General features: G+C 38.2%; 1 protein-coding gene across 1 annotated transcript in view; it reads left to right on the plus strand.

Moving 5' to 3' along the window:
• The first annotated feature begins 1606 nt into the window (after positions 1–1606).
• Positions 1607–20385, plus strand: part of CFAP90 (cilia and flagella associated protein 90) — a 30443-nt gene continuing 11664 nt past the window's right edge. Inside the window, exon 1 of the mRNA XM_003340595.3 lies at positions 1607–1929. Within this exon, the coding sequence (XP_003340643.1) occupies positions 1777–1929 (153 nt within the window). The 5' untranslated portion in view covers positions 1607–1776. The remainder of the gene's footprint in view (positions 1930–20385) is intronic.

A 20385-nucleotide genomic window follows, 5' to 3' on the forward strand; every position in this document is an offset into this window, starting at 1 on the left:
AACTTTACAATTAGTCATTGTAAAACCCAGATTTAAATTAAGTGAGGTGAGGAAAAGCTAACATCTTCCTGAGGAGCCTTTTGGCACCACCACTACAGAAATATGAGGTCGTTGAAAATATAAACTAAAAGATGTCAACATTCCCTAAACAGGTGGCCTAGGAAGTCTGACTGTTGGAAAGAATAATAATACTTAATCAGAGGCTGACCAAGGAAGGCAATTTAAAAGGGAAATAAAATTATCAAATGCAGCAGTAGAAGCAAGCAGGGTAGTGTACAAGAGTTAGCATCAAAGGAAGACTATAGCAGTGTGGGAGGAACTACTCCTTTGGTAGGAGGGGTGGCTGAAGTAGAGATGCAGTGAGTACCAGCTTTGGAGAGAGAGTTTCAGCAAATATTTCAGGGAAAACTTAGGAGCCATGGAGTTGGCTAGAGAGGTGATGCAGCCACAAGACAAGGCAGTGAGCTCCTGGTGTGGTGGAACAAGGGATAAATTTGGGATCAGACCATCTGGATTCCAATCCTCATTCTACTTCCTCATTCTCTTGTCACCTTAGATAAGCCTTATAATTAAGTAGTACTCCCTGACATCAGGTTCATCATCTATAAAATAGGGTGCTGGGCCCAGCTGATTTAACTCCAACTCTGCCATCCCATCCTATGACCCTGTTCAATTGATCTAGGCTATGCTATGGTTTCTCTACAGTAGATCTCCTCTGGATTAGTCAGGGTCAGTGAGCACAGGGTTCAGAATCCAGTGGGAACACAAACTAGATTTCCATTAATACACTCTTAAGTTTACATTTGGTGGAGGATGGGGAGAAGAGTTCTGTCCTACCTTTAACCCTTGTGAACCCTATTTTCCTCATTCTGTAAAATAAGTATAGGCTTTAGAACTGGAAAGAGCCCTAAAGATACTAGATCTCTGCTTTCCTCATCCTTCCAGATAGGGAAACTCAGAGGAGTTAAATTTCTTTCCCAAAGTCACAGGAGATAATTCTGAGTCGGAGAACTTGGATAAGAACCCAAGTTGAATGACTTAAAATGTGGGGCTCTCTCAAAAGGCTGAGGTGAATTAGGTAACCTCTTAGTTATGGACATTAAATCCTTGAATACTATAATCTTAAGGCATCTTAGGGAGAGGCGCACTGGTCCATTGAACCTTCTGCTTTGACAGAAGAGACTACCAAATATGTGTTAATTAATCCTTTTTAACAAGCTTGTCACTTTCAGCCTGGATCCCTAGTCAGAAATGCTGACAAAAAAACTAAACAGCAAAGGATAAGAATCTGGATATGAAACTGGTGCTCATACTTGATAGCAACAGGCTTGATGTGAGAGGGAAAGGAAGAGGTGTCCTAATTATAAATTAAGTCCACACTTAACCTCACTGTTGTGAAAACATTTGAACTTGTTCTGGAATCAGAGCACTCCTGAGCGCAAATTCCACCTGACTCCTCTCTGTGTAACCTTTTGCAAGTCCCCTAACCTTAAAGATCCTCAGTTTCCTCATCTGTAAAATAACAGGGTTGTTCCAGATGGCTTCTGGGGCCCTTTCCAGCTCTAGATCTAGGATTCCACAAATTCGTCCCGGGACAAGGAAGGGAGGGAAGGCTAGAGGACCTCCAAGAGGGGCCAAGAGAACTCTCCAATTTTGAGCCTGCTCTGCAAGGCTCTGTTGTGGCGGTTCCTTAGCAACGAAAGAACGCGGAAACCCTCGACCTTTTCTTCTGTGGCCAGAGCAGTCACCAGGACGATCTTGAAGGAGCCCGAAAACATGGAGGAGGAAGAGGAGGAAGAAGAAATTACTGAGGACAAGCTGCGAGTGAAGCCCCGGCCTCTGCCCGTCTCAGCCTGGTCCTCTTGGAGCTATATCCCGCCCCGTCGCACGGGCCCCAAGGAGAACAGCTACTTTTACCAGGAAGGGAAGGTAAGGAGCTGCAGACTAGACCTAGGAGGTCGCGACATAGAGCTCTCCTTTCCTGGATGTAGGCGCAGCGCGTCTCTTAATGGCCCTCCCTCTTTTGCTGCTTCCACCCTCCCCACTCTGCCAAATGGGGTTAAAAAAAAAGTCCAATGGCGTGCCTTTTCCTTGGCTCAGTACCTGGAATGCTCTCCCTCGTCACCACAGCCTCTTGGTTATCTTTAAGATTTAGATAAAATCTCATCTTCTGCAGGATGCCTCTCCCAGATCATACCCCCTTTCACAATCAGAATTTATACATTATGTGAATTTATATATATATATATATATATGTATATATATATAATACTATGATATGTACATATATGAAAGCAAAATACTTTGCTCTGTCTCTCTGTCTCTGTCTTTGTCTCACTCTGTATCTGTGTCTCTATCTCTGTGTGTGTCTCTATTTCTGTGTCTGTTTCTCTCTCTGTCTCTTGTTTCTCTCTGTCTCTGTCTCTCTGTCTTTCTGTCTCTCTGTATCTGTCTTTCAAACTCTGTCTGTCTCTGTTTCTCTTTACATATATACACACTAATATATACATAAAATCACTAAGTATCTTTATGTATAAATATAAAAAATAGAAATTAAAACAGCAGCCTAACCTGAGTAAGGTACAAGGTGGTTCTCACTCTTTTCAAATTCAACCCAACAAACAGTTATTAAAATCACATACTTAGCAGCAGACGATTAGTATGCCAGCCTTTAAAAATGAAGTTTCTCTATTAAATTAATAATGGATCTCATTTACATAATTTTTTTTTAATTTTCAAAGTGCTTTCCTGCCACAGCCCTGTGATATAAGCAGGGCAATTGTTATTATTTGAGCAGAGAGAATTCATAAGTTCATAGGGATAGAGTTTAGAAGGGACCCTAGAGGCCATCTAGATTAAGCTCTTCTTTTTCCTGATGAGGAACCTGAGACAAGCAGAGGTTAAATGCTTTGCCCAAAGTCCTGATGGAGATAAGATTTTAATCAAGGCTTCTTTCAATTACAGAGGTGTCATCATTAAATCCGATGTAAAACTGGGTCAGTAACCACTGATGAGAAAACATATGTCACCAGGAACCACAGAATTTCAGATCTGGAAGGGATTTCAGCAGGCCAATATTTTCCTGAACAGGAATCCTCTCTACACTGTAGAGTCTATAGCATATCCTAAGTGGTCAGTTAGTCAGTTAGAAAGATCTCTAATGAAGAAAAGCATACCACTTCTCAGGATAGACCATCCCACTTTTGGACAGCCTTAATCATTAGGAAGTTTTTTCCTTACATGAATCCTAAATTTGCATCTCTGCTACTTCTACCCATTGTGTCCTTATGTTCTCTGGTGTCAAGAGGAACAAGTCTTACCCCTCTTCCACAAGGCAGGCTTTTATGTCCTTAAAGAAAGATATAATGTTTTCCTTAAGTCTTCTCAAGTTTTCTTCAATCATCCCTACTATGGAATGATCTCTAAGCCCTTCATCCTTATGGTCACCCTTTCCAGAATCCTCTAGCTTGTTAATGACTTACTTAAAATGCATGCTCAGAAATTAAAACAGCAGCCTAACCTGAGTAAGTTACAGGAAAATGATTTTCACTCTTTCCCAATTCAATCCAGTAAGCATTTATTAAGTACCTACTATATGCTAGGCATTGTGCTAAACACTGGAACCTGAATAAAAAATGCCTCCCTAATTTCACCTCTACTACAGTGCTAACAACTATACTAGGTATAAAATATTGCCCCAATTTCTAGTTTTCCAAGTGCCATAACAATTTAGGATGTGCTATTTATTGTCTAAATGCTGTTAAGATTCTCTACTAAATCAAGTATCACTCAAAATAAAACAAGAGTCCAATCTTACTTCCCACTTCTTTTCAAATAACAGCCTTCTGCACTAGTCAGGTTGGTAGATCTTTGTTTTCTATAGAAGGGTATATACATTCCTGCCTTGTTGCCCTCACCTATTGTTGCCTTTGTCTGAAATAGCTTCTTTCTCCTCATTACTTGTTCAAAATCTGCCTATTTTTCAAGGCCTTTCTCACCTGTTACTTTAGTCTTCACTAACCCCCTTTGATGCCAGTACTGGCATTTTCCATATGAGGAAACTGAGGGCCAGGGATGTTGAATGATTTGCTCAGGGTCACACAACCAGTACATATTAGATGCAGAAGCTGAATTCCAAGCTCAGAACTCAATCCATTGTACCAAATGAGGTGTCTTAGGCTAAAACTGCTACTTTCATTCTGTTTTATTTTGTTTGCTAATTTTTAATTTTGTCTGTCTTCTCTCAAATACATTGAGGGTAAGGGCCAAGTCGTCAGCTTCTTTGTGATGGTACTTTCCATGGTACTCAGCAAATGTAGATTCTCATTAAATACTTGAAGTGATTGACTGGCAACATATTAGCTATGGTTGTTGTAGACCTACATCATAGTCATCATTACCACCAAGTAATATTTGTTAAATATTGCCATTTATGGGGAACTTCTCAACCTAGAGGATCAGAGAAATAAATCTGAGTTGATTTTTTTCCCCTGGATGACCAATGCCCCCTAATTTGTGTTTAACACATCTATTCCCAGGAGGCAAGGGGAGCAGACAGTTTTGGGAGAATAGTGTCAGTATTGACAGGAACAGTGTCAGTATTGAGGAAAGAAGTTCTTTCTCCTTTGTTTCCAAGACCCCCAAATCAATTTTTTTTCTGCTCCCACATAAGCTGTCCCGAAACAGCACAATCCCAGGACAAAAATAGTATGAATAAAATAGTTGATATTTTATCTAGTGTAAGCAATATGTGTCTTCTTTCACAACATAAGGAACATGGAAATATATAACAACACATGTACAACCTATGTCATATTACCTGCTGTCTTAGGAAAGGGAAGAGGGTGGGAGAAAACATTTATTAAAAAATGTCAGAAAAAGATCATTGAAAATTGTAGCAACATGTAATTTGGAAAAAAAGAAGACAGAAAATGAACAAAGAAAAGGAAAAAGAAAATAAATAAAGAAAAAGAAAGCCATAATGTGGATGGTTGGTTTCTGAAAGAGAACAATGTATCAAAGTGAAGGAAAAAAGAAGTAGTAAAGGGAATGTTGAAAGATTGGGGAAATTACTGCAAGGATCAGTAAGACAAAAATTAAGTCCAGAAAGGATATGAAGGGGAACTAGATGAATTCTACCAGTGGAGATGAATATAGAAAAATAGACTTTCATTTTAGAAACTTGAATGAAAATAGTTTCAGTGAAGTACTAATGGAGATTTCTCTATATCGATTTTCTCAAAGAAATACCTATCCCATACTTACTAAAACTATCCACAGGGATATTTTTTTTTCTCCCATATTCATTCTTGCCATTTCCAATGTCTTTTCATATTAGCCAGGAACTGAAAACAACTTGGGAGGAGAGGGGATTGGCTAACTAGTTGTGGAATGACTAAACAAATCTGGCAAGTGAATGTAATTAATAAAAAGGACAAAAATGTATAGTTTCAGAGGAAACTCAGAAGACATCTCTCAACTGATGTGGAATGAAGTGGGCAGAACTAACAAAATTTACACGATGGCTGCAACATGATAAAGGGGGAGAAAACTTGAAAATATTTTATAACTCTGATTAATGATGAGTCCAGAGGCCTGAAGATGAATCATATCCATCTCCTGCTAGAGAGCTGATAGACTTAAAATCCAGAATAAGATATAAATATTTCCACATGGCCAAAGTAGTGATTTATTATGTTGGATTATATATATTTATTATAAGGATTGTTTTTTAAAAAATTTTTGGAAGAGATCTTGGGAGGGAGAAATGATAAATGCCATAAAAAATAAAATAAAAAGAATAGCTCAAAAAGAATAGCTTTCTGAGGGGATTTAGTATCAGGCAAATAATCCTATTCGTCTCGCTACCCTCAGAGAGCATTGCTACAGCACAGCACCTTACAATAACTAATATTTATAATGATGGCAGCAAATTATCAATAAAAATAAAAATAAAAAATGAAAATGAAAAAGAAACAGTTCTGAAAACCAAATAACAGATCAATTGTATCTGTTGGCAAGTGAAATTCTACATCCAAAGCCCACATCTCTCTAAAGAAGAGAGAGAAGGTGAAGAAGCAATTCTTAAGCTAAGAAGTCTTAAAATGAAATTATCTTTTTGTCATGGAAATCCTTCTGTTTGATTTTATTAGAGGTGGGACCAAGTATACCCATTTCTTTCCCACTCAGACTTTCCTTGCTTTAAGAGATGAACAACATCTGCTTGTGAACAGATTGCATTAGTTTTTATCCTGACCTAAAAATGAATGGCTCTGTGTCACAACTAATCTTCTATAGCATCTGGACACCCAAGGAGTCTACAAAGTTAATACATAGATCTGTTAGATTAAAAGAAAATCTTTGTGTGTGCCCTTGAAACTTAGAATAAAATCAGCATTTAGAAGCTGTCAGCTAGAAGTGATGAACTCCTGTAGAATGAATTGTAGGCATCTCTAGGGAACTGTAGCTCTTGGTGCATTTTCTTTAAAAACTTCTACCAGCATCAAAGGTGATTCAGTTCAATAATGTTTTTGAATTACTCTCCTCCAGCTGTACGTGATTTTCATGCTACTTAAATGGAAAAGTGGAACCCAGGAGAATGTACACATGAAGAGATTTTGAATAAAATCTTAATGATTTGGGGAGAATTATGATTAAAAATTCCTGAAGGTTTAAAGGTTTATATTTTCCTCATTATAAATTCAGATTTGAGGTATTTTCTTCCTGATACAAACTTCCGATTTGAAAGTTTGACCCCAGAGTCAATGCGATATAATTGGATTATTCTAAACAGAAAACAAAGCAAATTAAGCTCTGATATTCCTGATAATTAAGTTGATCATTGCTAAATGAACTTAACACTTTATATCAGGTGAAACAATGTTCCTCACTCTCTTCTAGCATGGTAAGGAGACCAGTATAGCACTTAAGTTATATATCTCTCTCACAATGCAATTGGTTAATTTTCTCTACCTATCAAATTTTTCCTCATAATACATTTTAATTCTTCCTATTATTCATAATTCCTCATTAACAACTTATAAATATATATAAATATAAAGTGTTTTATAAATCATGAAAACTACAACATAAAAGGCTATTATTATTTTTATGTGTGTTTGCAACAGACAGTACAAATTGATGTGATGGGCTTGATTGCTTTAGGGAATTTGAAAGCTCCTTTAATGATTCCAAGTTTCTACGGGGAAAAAATTAAAATCTTTTTAATAGCATTATTCTGTTGGTTGTGCTAATAAGCTATGGTTCATAGGACTATAGTATAGTGTCCAAAAGTTGTTAATGCACATAACAAATAAGAAAATAAATAAGCACATTGTGCATATGACTGGGCTACATCATAAAACTAATGAGGAATTATGAATAATAGGAAGAATTAAAATGTATTATGAGGAAAAATTTGATAGGCAGAGAAAATTAACCTGTTGCATTGTGAGAGAGATATATAACTTAAGTGCTATACTGGTCTCCTTACCATGCTAGAAGAGAGTGAAGAACACCTAGCAGATTGGCTAACATGACAGCAAAGGAAAGTAATGAATGCTGGAGGGGATGTGGCAAAGTAGGGACATTAATGCATTGCTGGTGGAGTTTTGAATTGATCCAAGCATTCTGGAGGGCAATTTGGAATTTTGCCCAAAGGGTGATAAAAGACTGTCTGCCCTTTGATCCAGCCATAGCACTGCTGGGTTTGTACTCCAAAGAGATAATAAGGAAAAAGACTTGTACAAGAATATTCATAGCTGCACTCTTTGTGGTGGCCAAAAATTGGAAAATGAGGGGATGCCCTTCAATTGAGGAATGGCTGAACAAATTACAGTATATGTTGGTGATAGAATACTATTGTGCTAAAAGGAATGATGAACTGCAGGAATTCCATGTGAACTGGAATGACCTCCAGAATTGATGCAGAGTGAAAGGAGCAGAACCAGGAGAGCATTGTACACAGAGACTGATACACTGTGGTACAATAGAATGTAATGGACTTCTCCATTAGTGGCAATGCAGTGATCCTGAACAACTTGGAGGAATCTATGAGAAAGAACACTATCTACAGTCACAGGAAACACTGTGGGAGTAGAAACACAGAGGAAAAACAACTGCTTGATCACATGGGTCAATGGGGATATGATTGGGGATGTAGACTCTCAATGATCAACCTAGTGCAAATATCAATAATAGGGAAATAGGTCTTGACCAATGACACATGTAAAACCCAGTGGAATTGTGGGTGAACTATGGGAATGGGGTAGGGGTAGGGGAGGGAAAGGACATGAATCTTGTAACCAGGGAAAAATATTCTAAATTAAATAAAATTTCCCAAAAAATAAAAAAAAGAAGAGAGTGAGGAAGACCTTAGCCAGTTGAGTGAACCCCACTTTATGGGGGGACATGTTAAGGAATCACACAAAATGGACAGGCTTGGATGGATTATAATCTGAATCTTTGGAAGAAATATCCAAATAAACAATTATAAAGCCATTGAATATTATTTTAAACAGGAATTTATCACTTGATCTCTCCTTAGGTATATCTTCAGGTTTTTTTTTTTCCAACTAATTCCCTAAGTTCAACGAATGTATAATAATTTCTGTATCAGTCAAAGTGAAGTATACTTAGGAAAGTAATTTTTTTTTGAGAGGGGGTAGGGAAGCCTTCTATTAGACCCTTAGGCAAATAAAAGGTGATTAGGATTATCTATTATTAGGATTATCTATATATATACTATCTATATACTGATGGTATCACTTTTCTCCATTAGTGATGATAATTGACTCTCTAGTTGCTGCTCTGAGTCAAGTAACAGAATCTTGAATTATCAACTGCCTTGTTTCTTAGGGAGATTGATAGACCAGGGAAAGTTTACCAGTTTCAAAGAGACAAAACTTGAATTTATCCATATCAACTATCTTCAAGTAAAAGGTTTTTTGTTTTGACAAATCTCTTCTTGGATATGCTGATGCCCATTGTAAGGGGGGAAAGGGGATTATTTATTAAAAAAGGTTGGGCTGGATTAAATTTAAAATAGGGCCATCAGGAATTTAATTTATTCCAAAGAGATTTATTTACAATTTATTAACAAAATATAGAAAAGAGTGAAGTAAGAAAATCAGAGAGAGGTTAGGGTGATATATCTAACCTAAGCACTAAGTAATTTACTCTGTCCCCTTGCTCAACCCAGGCAGGGGAGTTTAACCTTAACCAGAGAGGCCTTGGCCCTTGTAGCTGAGGACCTGAGGATACAGGGAGCCTCTCTCAAGAGGATAGGTCTCTTCTGAGGCTAGTTTTCTTCAGAAAATCTAGGAAAGGAGTTCGTTTTTTCACTCACCACGTGTCAGTCCAAAAGGAGTGATTTAAGAAAATCCTAACCAGGAAGAGGGTCTCAGGTCCAGTCAGCAGATTCTTCTCCAGTCTCAACTACAAAGAATGATGAACTCCCTCTCATCAGAAGTTCAACTCCAAGTAGAACTCCACTCAGGAAGTTGTTACTCCTTTTTAAAGACACTTTCTTTTGCATCACTTCCTGTGCCTTCCCCTAATTTTACATCTACGAATCACAGTTGAAGCTTTGCTTTAGAACTGTAATGGGGAAATTTAAGGCTTCTGGGAGAAGGTTATAATATAGTAATGGTTACAAATGTGGCTACAAGATTTATATAATATTAACAATGGCCGCCAAGGAATTTACTTATGAAATTCCTAAAATGAAACACTCAAGTCAGAATGAGGTTTATGGAGGTTTAATCACACTGGGAGTAGGGAAAAGGTTAGGGAGAGAAGGAGAGAAGAGAAAAGGGAAAGGGGCTACTCAACCTCTGACCAAGGCAGAGGGAGTTTAGGCCCAAAAGCCCAGGTGGAAAGAATCAGTCCTTAACTCACGTGAATGATCTGAAGGAAAGCTGTCTGCGGGCGTCCTCTCTGTCCAAGCTCCTAACACCAACTCCCCCTAGCTCTCTCCACAGGAAGTTCCGCCAATCTCAGAGGCTGTTCCCTACCTCTCTTCCTGTGTCTCACAAATCCAATGGTTGGCTCTAGCTTGGCTTAGGACAGCCCAGGTGGGCAGTTAGTTATTTCTGATTAGTCATTGACTAGCGCATGCCCGTGTAGGTGGGTGTGCACAATTTTTGGGTGCTAGACCAAGATGGAGACTTTTAAAATTCACAATCCCCCCTGATGATGATTGGGAGACTAGTCTCCCCAATTGATCACTAAACATAAGCATACTGCACCCCAAAAATTTCTAACTGTAAGTGTATACAAAAATTTTTTACCCACTAAGGAAAATTATAATAGTTGTAAATATGGGGAAATAGAGGAGAGAGAAAGACAGCAAACCAATGTTTTGCTGGGCGCATTGACAAAAGCCAATTAGGGGGCAGTCCCCTTTGGCATAAGAGTGTACATTCAAAAAAATGTTCAATCAACCACACCCCAAGGTTCATTCTGGATCTTCCTGTAGTGAAAAGGTTTAGATATCTTTCTGCAAACAGTTCATTCTCTGGATTCAGTTAGTTAGCAAGCTTCTCTGAAGATTTCTCTCTCGAACAAAATTTAAATCTTGGATTTGATGAAATACAATCCCCCCTGAAGAACGTGTTGAAAAAACACTGAGTCCAGCTGAGGATTCAAGTTTTAGTTGTGGGGGTGTGTGAGTTAATTCAAAAGAAAAACAAAACAATATCAAAATAAAATCAAAATCAAAAGAAGAAAAAGGGAAAAAATTAAGGGAAAAAAATATAACCCTTTATATATGCATATTTACATTAAAGAATTCAAAATCAGTATCAAAATCAAAAAATCTATGTATACAAAATTTGAGAAAGCAAGAATAAAAAAAAAAATTTTTTTTTTTTTTTTACAGGCCTCTGTATTAGGGTCCAGTTAAGTAATTTCTAATCCCACAAGTCTGTAGGACAGAATGCAGTATATTTTACTTCCCCATTTGCAGCCCAGGCTACAGGAAGTTGCCATACTATAGGAGAGAAAAAAGAGGACCAGATTTTTATTTTATATCTAGGGAAGTGTTATCCCCTTGTCTGATTTTTACCTTCGTTCTCAGGGATGGATGGAGCCAGGATGGTAGCCAACCTTAGGTACTTGTCTGTAGGTATTTTCACGAAGAGTGTGGATACAGGGAAGGCCTACATCTTAACGTCTGTCAAGTGTCGCAACCCCGAGTCTCACACTAGGTTCAAGTCCTTAGTATTGGCTTAGAAATGTATTAATCCTACCTGGATTGGTCTTTTGATTTTTAGACCTGTGAGCTCTTTTGGCATTATCCAGGTTATATCTGTGCTCCTTGTTTGATCTCATATCTAGAATCAGACACAAACATTAATCATAGTCCCACAACAATTATCAATAAATGGCAGGTTCCCATAGTCTAAAGCTGTTTGGGTGCGTATTAATAATAACAACAAGTATATATATTTTTAAACTAATATTGTAGAATAAAAATTAATATTGATCATATGTACCTAAAGTACATAGAAATGAGAAAAAGGGAAAAAAAATAAAATAATGTAAAAATAATAATAATAATAAAATAAGGAAAAGAGAAAAAAAAAGGAAAAAAGGAAAAAAATTAAATTTAGGAATTCAATGTGTCAAAAGCAGAATAAAACAGTTCCACTTGTCAATGTATAGTTATCTCCAATGCATGTATAGGATACAGTCAATCAGTCTCAACAGAAGATGCTCTCTTTACATGAGAACAGTGAATCCAAGAGTCCTTTTCTCCAACCTTTATAGATGTTGGAGTAGTTAACAATATTTGGAATGGTCCTTCCCATGAAGGTTCAGTTGCTCCAGTACGCTTGAAATTCTTTATATACACGTTGTCTCCTGGGTTCAGGTCGTGAAGTGAGAAGTCTAGTGGTCCAGCTTGTACTGCAGCTCCGGATTCATGTAGCTCACGCAGTTTGTGCTGTAATTCCTGTATATAGGAAGCAATAGTAATATCTCCCCCTAATAGCGATGTATAAGCCGGGGAGAAAGGCTTAGCCTGTATAGGCGGATGTCCAAAAAGCATCTCAAATGGTGAAATATGTAAGTCTCCTCTAGGCCTGCTTCTAAGATAAAATAGGGCCAGAGGGAGAATTTCAGGCCATTTTAAATGGGTCTCAGTGCATAATTTTCCAATCATAGTTTTAAGTTCTTTGTTCATCCTCTCAACTTGGCCTGAACTCTGGGGATGATATGGAACATGGAATTTGGGAGTTATCCCCAAGCAAGAATATATCTGGTTTAAGACAGAATCGGTAAAATGACTCCCTCTATCGGAGTCAATACGTGCTGGTAGGCCAAAGCGAGGAATAATTTCTTTTAAAAGCACCTTAGCAACAAAAGCTGCTGTGGCTCGGGCTGTAGGAAATGCTTCTGGCCATCTGGTCAGTTGGTCTACTATGACCAAACAAAATTTATATTGTCCAGCCTTTGGCATCGTTATAAAATCTATCTGCAGGTGCTCAAAAGGTGTGTAAGCCAGAGGACGTCCACCAAAGGCTTTACCACGAAAGGCATGTTGGTTATATGCCTGGCAGGTAGGGCAGGATGAACACACTTTAGAGGCTATGGTAGTTATACCAGGGGCTATCCATACTCTCTTAACAGAGTCCACGATGCCCTGGGTACCAAAATGACCATTTTTATGAATAGATTGGCAAATTTGGTTATAGAAACTTCTAGGGAGCAGGGGTTTTCCTTCAGATGACACCCATACTCCATTAATTTGTTTTGCTTTAAATTTTTGTTTCCATTTTTCCACTTCCTTTTCATTATAGGAGAGTGATAAATTTAAATTATCAGTGGTTGTTAATGTTAAAATTAATCCAGGTCCTTCTATGGCTGCTAGTTTTGCAGCAGCATCTGCTCGGTCATTTCCTCTAGAGACAGGGTCTGAGCCTCCTGTATGGGCAGAGCAATGAACTACAGCTAGGGCTTTAGGCAGTTTGAGAGCAGAAAGAACTTCATTAATAATTTCTGCATTAGCTATGGATTTTCCAGCTGAGGTTAAAAATCCTCTCTGGAGCCATAGCATCCCGACTGAGTGACAAATGCCAAAAGCATATCTAGAATCCGTATAAATTGTTGCCTTTTTATCCTTGGCAATTATACAGGCATGTTTCAGAGCTATGAGCTCTGCTCCTTGAGCGCTAATGTTAGAAGGTAGTGAAGCTGACCATTCAGTGGCAAATTCTGAGACTACGGCAGCTCCAGTGTAACGTATGCCATCCCTCATAAAAGAGGAACCATCGGTAAATAAAATCAGATCTGCATTGTCTAAGGGAGTGTCCAAGAGATTATCTCGAGGCTTTTCTGCCATGGACACTAATGTTTCACAGTTATGTAGTGGTTCTCCTGAAGTAGGTAAATCTGGAAGCAAGGTGGCAGGGTTAAGAGTTGAACAGCGTTTCAAGGTAATATTTTCACTATTTAATAAGGTTATTTCATACCTTGTAATTCTCTGATCCGAGAATGCCTGTGTTCTATGTTTTACCAATAATGCTTCAATCTCATGTGGGCACATTATTGTTAATGGACATCCCAATACTAAATCAACGGTTTTTGTTACTAGTAAGGCTGTAGCAGCTACTCCTCTAAGGCATGGTGGTGCTCCTGCTGCTACTGGGTCTAGTTGGGCAGAATAATAAGCAATTGGGCGCTGAGAAGGTCCCAAAGTCTGAGTTAACACACCAGAGGCTACTCCTCTTCGCTCATGCACATATAAAGTAAATGGCTTGTTGTAATTTGGGATGCCTAGAGCAGGGGCAGATAAGATAGCCTTTTTTAGCTCTGATAGAGCTGACAGGTGTTCAGGCTCTAATTTGAGGGGTTCAGGGACTACATCCCTTGTTAGTGCTATAAGAGGTTTAGTAATTTCCCCATAACAAGGAATCCATTGTCTGCAAAACCCTGTTGCTCCCAGAATTGCTCTTAACTGTTTTTTAGTAGTAGGAGCACTCAATTTTTGAATATTCTCAATTCGCTTGGGAGAAATAGAGCGGGCACCAGCTGTCAGAATGAACCCCAAATATTCTACTTTGGGGAGACACCACTGAACTTTGTCCTTCGAGATCTTATGACCTCTTTTGTGCAATTCCAAAAGAAGGTGTTTGCTATCTTCTTGACATGTTTTTGCATCTGTTGAAGCCAAGAGTAGATCATCTACATATTTGATTAATTTGCTATTTTTAAATGTTATATTGTCTGTGTCTTGGCTCAAAATTTGCTCAAATAAGCTCGGACTTTCGACATAACCCTGTGGCAGCCGACACCAGGTATATTGTGAGCCCTTCCAGGTGAAAGCAAAAATATGTCTGGAGTTTTCATGTATTGGTATTGAAAAAAAGGCTGAACACAAGTCTACTACTGTAAAGTATGTAGCTGTGCTAGGAATAGATGAAATAATAGTATGTATGTTAGAAACTACGGAGTGTCTCTTTATAACGTGATTATTTACTGCCCTTAGATCCTGTATAAATCTATAGATGTGCTTGCCATCGGGCCCTTTTTTTGGTTTTTTAATTGGTAGGATGGGCGTGTTGTATTCAGATTTGCAAGGGATTATTATTCCCTGTTCTATTAATGAGTTAATAACTGGTGTAATACCCTCAATTGCCTCCTTTGAGAGGGGATACTGAGGGATAGAAGGAGGTGGGCTAGATTTAGTTTTTATCTGCACAGGAACAGCAGATTTAAGCAAGCCTACATCAGAAGAAGATGTGGCCCAAAGAGACTCAGGTATATCTTTAGGTATTTCGAAAATGGAAGGCTCTTTTGCGTCCTGGTTTTCCGAGAGAAGTACAGGGAGTAATTTTAAAGATTCCTCTGGTACTTCTAATGATAATGAGCCATCTGGGGAGCAGGTTATTGTGGCTCTGAGTTTGCATAGAAGGTCCCTCCCCAGCAAATTTAAAGGGGAGTCAGGCATCAAAAGGAAAGAGTGTTGTACCTCTAGGGGTCCTACAGACACCATTCTAGGAGGAAGTCTTTTAACTCTTTGGGTTATTCCTGATACTCCCATTACATTCTCTGAGCCAATAGAATAACATTGTAAATCAGGTTTTCTCTTCAATACAGACCAGGAAGCTCCGGTGTCTAATAGACAATCATAATAGGTGTTACCCACCTTTAAGGTAACATGGGGTTCATTAGTATGGGGAGGGCAGTGGATAGGGACAACGGGTAGTAGGACATCAGGGTCCGGGAAATCAAAGGTTGTATCCTCTGATTCCTGTGCCCTAGCCCCCCCCGGGCACCATCATTGTGTTTGGGATATTCCTTGGGCACCCCCCTGAAGGGCACCTCTCTGAGAGTCATTAGTACCTCGAGTAATTTTTGGACGAGCGCCATTTCTCATATATTGTTGAGTATTATCATTAAAATTTTCTTCAATTTGAGCATTGTCATTAATTTCCCAATTCCTATTTCTATAATTCTGGTTTCTAAAGTTCTTATTTCTATATTCATTATAGTTATTATTTCTAAAACTATTATTAAACTGTGTATTCCTTCCAAACATCTTAAGAAAGGTTCTACATTCCATCATTTTGTGGCCCTTCTTCTCACAGAAGTGGCAAGTAATGGATTGATAATTGGATTTCTGGAGAGGGGCAATTGTCGTTGGTTCATTACCCTGCCCACTTTCTAATTTAGTTATCCTATCTATTAAATATCTCATTTTTTTCTTCATTTCCTCCATGTCATCATCATTTTCTTTCTCCTTTTCTTCGTTTCCCTTTAAAACATATATAGCTGTTTTTCGCAATTCTTCAAGGTCCATATCTGACCATCTTGGGCATTGTGTTTTGAAATAATTTTTAATTGCTTTGCAAGAATTGTTTACAAAGATTCTTCTAGCTTGTCTTATACTACTCTCTTTAGTTAAGTCCCAATCTAAGTATCTGTCCCCAAACTCGATAATTCTGTCCATAAATCTGGAGGGTGTTTCATTTTCCTTTTGCTTAATTTTTTCCAGTTCCATCCACTTATCTGTACTGTCCGCACATTCCTTCATGGACGTGAGGATGGCCTCTCTACAACGGTATAGTTGTAGATAATCCTCAGGATTGTTATAGTCCCATTCGGGATCCTGAGATGGCCAATGTGCTGCATTACGCCCCCTGGTTTTGTTGACATGAGCAATTATTTTATTTTTTTCACGTTCACTTAAAAAAGCCTGGAGTAAGCTCTCAACGTCCTTGTAAGACGGATTATACTGAAAAAATATGTCTCCCATCTTTTTTGTTACTAGAAAAGGATCTTGTTCATATGTGGGAATATTTCGTGTAAATTCATTTATTTCTTGGGGAGTAAACGGTATCCTATGTCTTAAAGTCACCACATCCCCATTTCGTCCTATTTCAGGTACTTCTCTTAGAGGAAACAGGCCTCTAGTTGGATTTTGCACCTGTGGGTCAGTTTGACAAGGACAAGTTTTTCTAGGGGGACAAGATCTCTCTTGCATTGGAATTTGGTTTTCTGTAGGAGAAGGAACATGAGAATCTGGGATTGCCGGGGAAGGGTTTTGGGGATTAAATTCAGACAAGATTTGCACTACACGAGAGAAGCAGTCTGTTAACTTGGCTATAGGAAAGGTATTTTCCATCTCTATTTCAGGGAAGGAAATTTCCTCATTCAAAGGTTCAGAAACAGGTCTATTTCTGGTAGAGTGGTTGTTTGTCAATTGATCCTGTAAGAAACTTTTTAGATCTTCTAATTGGGCTTGCATTTTATCCTCAATTTTTCCTATTTTATCTTCCATATTTCCCATTTTATCCTCAATATTTCCTATTTTATTCTCAATATTTCCTATTTTATCCTCAATTTTTTCTATTTTATTCTCAATATTTCCTATTTTATCCTCAATTTTTTCTATTGTATCCTCAATTTTTTCTATTTTATCCTCAACATTTTCTATTTTATCCTCAATATTTTCTATTTTATCCTCATTTTGCTTTATTTCCTCCTCATTTTGTTTTATTTTCTCCTCATTTTGTTTTATTTTCTCCTCATTTTGTTTTATTTTATCCTCAATTTGTTTTATTTTTTCATCTCTAAATATAGTATTGAGGAGTACAAAAATGACAGTACCTATTAATATAAAAATTTGGAGGTATCCTTCATTCCTCAATGCCCCTACTTCTTCAGCTGCCTTATAATTGTCAAAGGATATAGTACTCATTTTTATATGTATATTTTGTAATTTCACAAAGCAAGTGGGGAGCAGGGCAAAGCAGCAAACTTTCCACAGGCTTTTTCTTTTTACAATAGGTGGCTCTGAGTCTACAACCCTATACAGGCTAAGGGCCTATTGTATTGTAAATTCTCCTTCTTTACAAAGTGTATGTGGGTGGGTCCCAGCAATCTTCTTTGGCCCTCAGGCTAAAGCCCCTATGACCATGTGCTATCTTCCTTGAGCAAAGCCCACTTAAATTTTTAAGACTAGAAAGGCCAGGAAACAGAAAAAAAAATTGGTTTTAAGTTAGCTCCCTAGCTGTATTCAGCTGTTTTTTGCGGGCTAGGAGCTCCTAAGAGCTCCTTCTCCTGAGGTTCCTCCTTGCTTAGTTGATTAGGTAAGCCTGGCCTGCCTCTCTCTACTGAGCCACCTCCTTAAAGTAAAAGGAGACAGAAATGAGAGACAAAGAGGAGAAGGAAAAAAAAATCCTGTTGACCCCAATTTAACTTAAGGGGTAAAGGGAAAAGAGAAAAGGTGTTTTATACTCACCTGTTCTGGCAGCTGTGTCTTTAAGCCAAGGTATTTGGTAACAGGACTGAGGGAGTGAGCAATAAGTGGGTTGAAAAGGCAAGAAAATTCAGGAAATTTATTGAGGTTCTAGAAACCTTCCAAGCACTAAGGCAGGGCCAAGAGCCAGGGGGGGGTAGCCGGGGTGGGATTTCTCCCAGGTGATAGTAAGGAGATCAGAAGACTGATAAGGTTCTTTTTTCCCGTAGTGGTTAGCCAAACTGTAATGGGGAAATTTAAGGCTTCTGGGAGAAGGTTATAATATAGTAATGGTTACAAATGTGGCTACAAGATTTATATAATATTAACAATGGCCGCCAAGGAATTTACTTATGAAATTCCTAAAATGAAACACTCAAGTCAGAATGAGGTTTATGGAGGTTTAATCACACTGGGAGTAGGGAAAAGGTTAGGGAGAGAAGGAGAGAAGAGAAAAGGGAAAGGGGCTACTCAACCTCTGACCAAGGCAGAGGGAGTTTAGGCCCAAAAGCCCAGGTGGAAAGAATCAGTCCTTAACTCACGTGAATGATCTGAAGGAAAGCTGTCTGCGGGCGTCCTCTCTGTCCAAGCTCCTAACACCAACTCCCCCTAGCTCTCTCCACAGGAAGTTCCGCCAATCTCAGAGGCTGTTCCCTACCTCTCTTCCTGTGTCTCACAAATCCAATGGTTGGCTCTAGCTTGGCTTAGGACAGCCCAGGTGGGCAGTTAGTTATTTCTGATTAGTCATTGACTAGCGCATGCCCGTGTAGGTGGGTGTGCACAATTTTTGGGTGCTAGACCAAGATGGAGACTTTTAAAATTCACAGGACTGCCCAAGGGCAGTCAGTTTAATTCTGATTCATCACCCACTATTGCACAGGTGGGTCACAGACCTCCCCCACTCAAGTGTGAATGGAGTGTTTACCCCTTTGGTGATTAAATCTAAAAATGGGCAGGGGAATTAATTTAATTTTCATAATCAAGGGAGAGTTAAATTTAATCTTCACACTATAAAATCAAGAAGAATTGCTATGCTATACATTTTGACTAGGAGTTCGTAGCTCAAGTGACAAGCGAAATCAAGGATTATTACTCAAGACTCTTCATCTGTAATTTTTACTCTTCTTGGCATACATGTGAGGACAGGTGTTTGAAATGAAAACTAAAATCATTTGAATATGCCCATCTCCAGAGTTACTATTGCTGGCATTTTCAGCAGACAGAATAATAAAGAGGATTTTGAGTCGAAGGTTTCCGAAATGTCCTGTCTTCTTGAGATGAGAATCTACCTGAATGGGAACAAAGGAGGTCACTGCATTCTCATAATGGTGAAAAAAGATGAATCGTGCTTCACTTTGGATCTCATCTTTGGCCAAGACATAAAAACCACTGAAGAATATAAGAAGAAAAAAAAAACCCATAAAATTGTTGTTTGGAACTTATCTGTTTCTACAAAGAAATCCTATTACCTTGGATGGACATTTTTGACAAGGCCTCCAAGTCCTCCAAAACACATACATTTTTTAAAAGAGCAAATGGAGAATAGCCACACAAGAGCTACTACAGTATCCCTGAATATGGTGTGCTCCTACTGTAGTAAACAGATTTGCAATAGCATGATGGCACTGAAACTATTTTCTTTAAACTTCACATCTAGTGGAAACTTCACATACCTGGATTAAAAAAAGAGATATTTACCACTAAGATCATGATATATGGGCCAGCTAAAGACTCATGAGCTGGTGGGAAATATTTTGGATCGTTGTGGTACTTTCCACTGGCTAGATTTAGTCTCAGGAGGGAGGATGAATGAAACACAATAGTTCCTAATACATAAAGGGCACTTATAAATACTTATTGCTAGAGAGGTGGGTGGCCACTAAAGTGGAATGTCGAATATATTGTCAGTCAGCTTTTCTTAACTGTTTTATTTGTTATAGGGGAAGGTTTTATGAGGGAAAAGAGTATATCAGAAGGTGGAGGGATTAAAAAAAGTCAGCAATAAAACTTTTTAAAAAGTAGGACACAGGACTTGAGAGCTGGGGTAACATTTATCACATTAAGTTAATAGCATTTATTCGATATTCAGAGTATGCAAAACATAGTGTTCAGTGTCATGCTGAGATGAATGTTAAAGATCAATCAGCCCACCAGTAATTTTCCTAGTTTCTTCTGAGTCTAGATATTGGTAAATTGGTTTAAAATAAATCCTAAAAATAAGTAGCTTTCCTTTGCATATCTTTCCAAGAAGATTGAACTTACAGAAAGAAGTTGAATTTAGTAGAGGGTAATAAGGCAAAAATAAAAATAATCTTCCAAATAAACAAATTTGTTAAATGGAAGTTATGGGAAAACCAATTTTGGCTCAAGAAAGACTTACTAAGAGATTTTGTTCAAAAAAGGAATGAACTACACTGGTAACTACTGAACTTGCCACTGGAGATCTTCAGGTGGAGACTGGATGATTGAAATGTTTATTGACTGATTGAGGACTACTTGTTAGACATTTTTGGATGGAATTTATGCATTATTGATGACCTCTAAGGTCCATTTTAACACCTGGATTCAATGGTATATAAAGAGTGACTACAATCTGGAGCGAATGGCTGCTACTGGGGAGGCTGATGCTGGTGAATCACTTG

Source organism: Monodelphis domestica, chromosome 3, assembly GCF_027887165.1.
Source record: "Monodelphis domestica isolate mMonDom1 chromosome 3, mMonDom1.pri, whole genome shotgun sequence".
NCBI classification, from domain to species: domain Eukaryota; kingdom Metazoa; phylum Chordata; class Mammalia; order Didelphimorphia; family Didelphidae; genus Monodelphis; species Monodelphis domestica.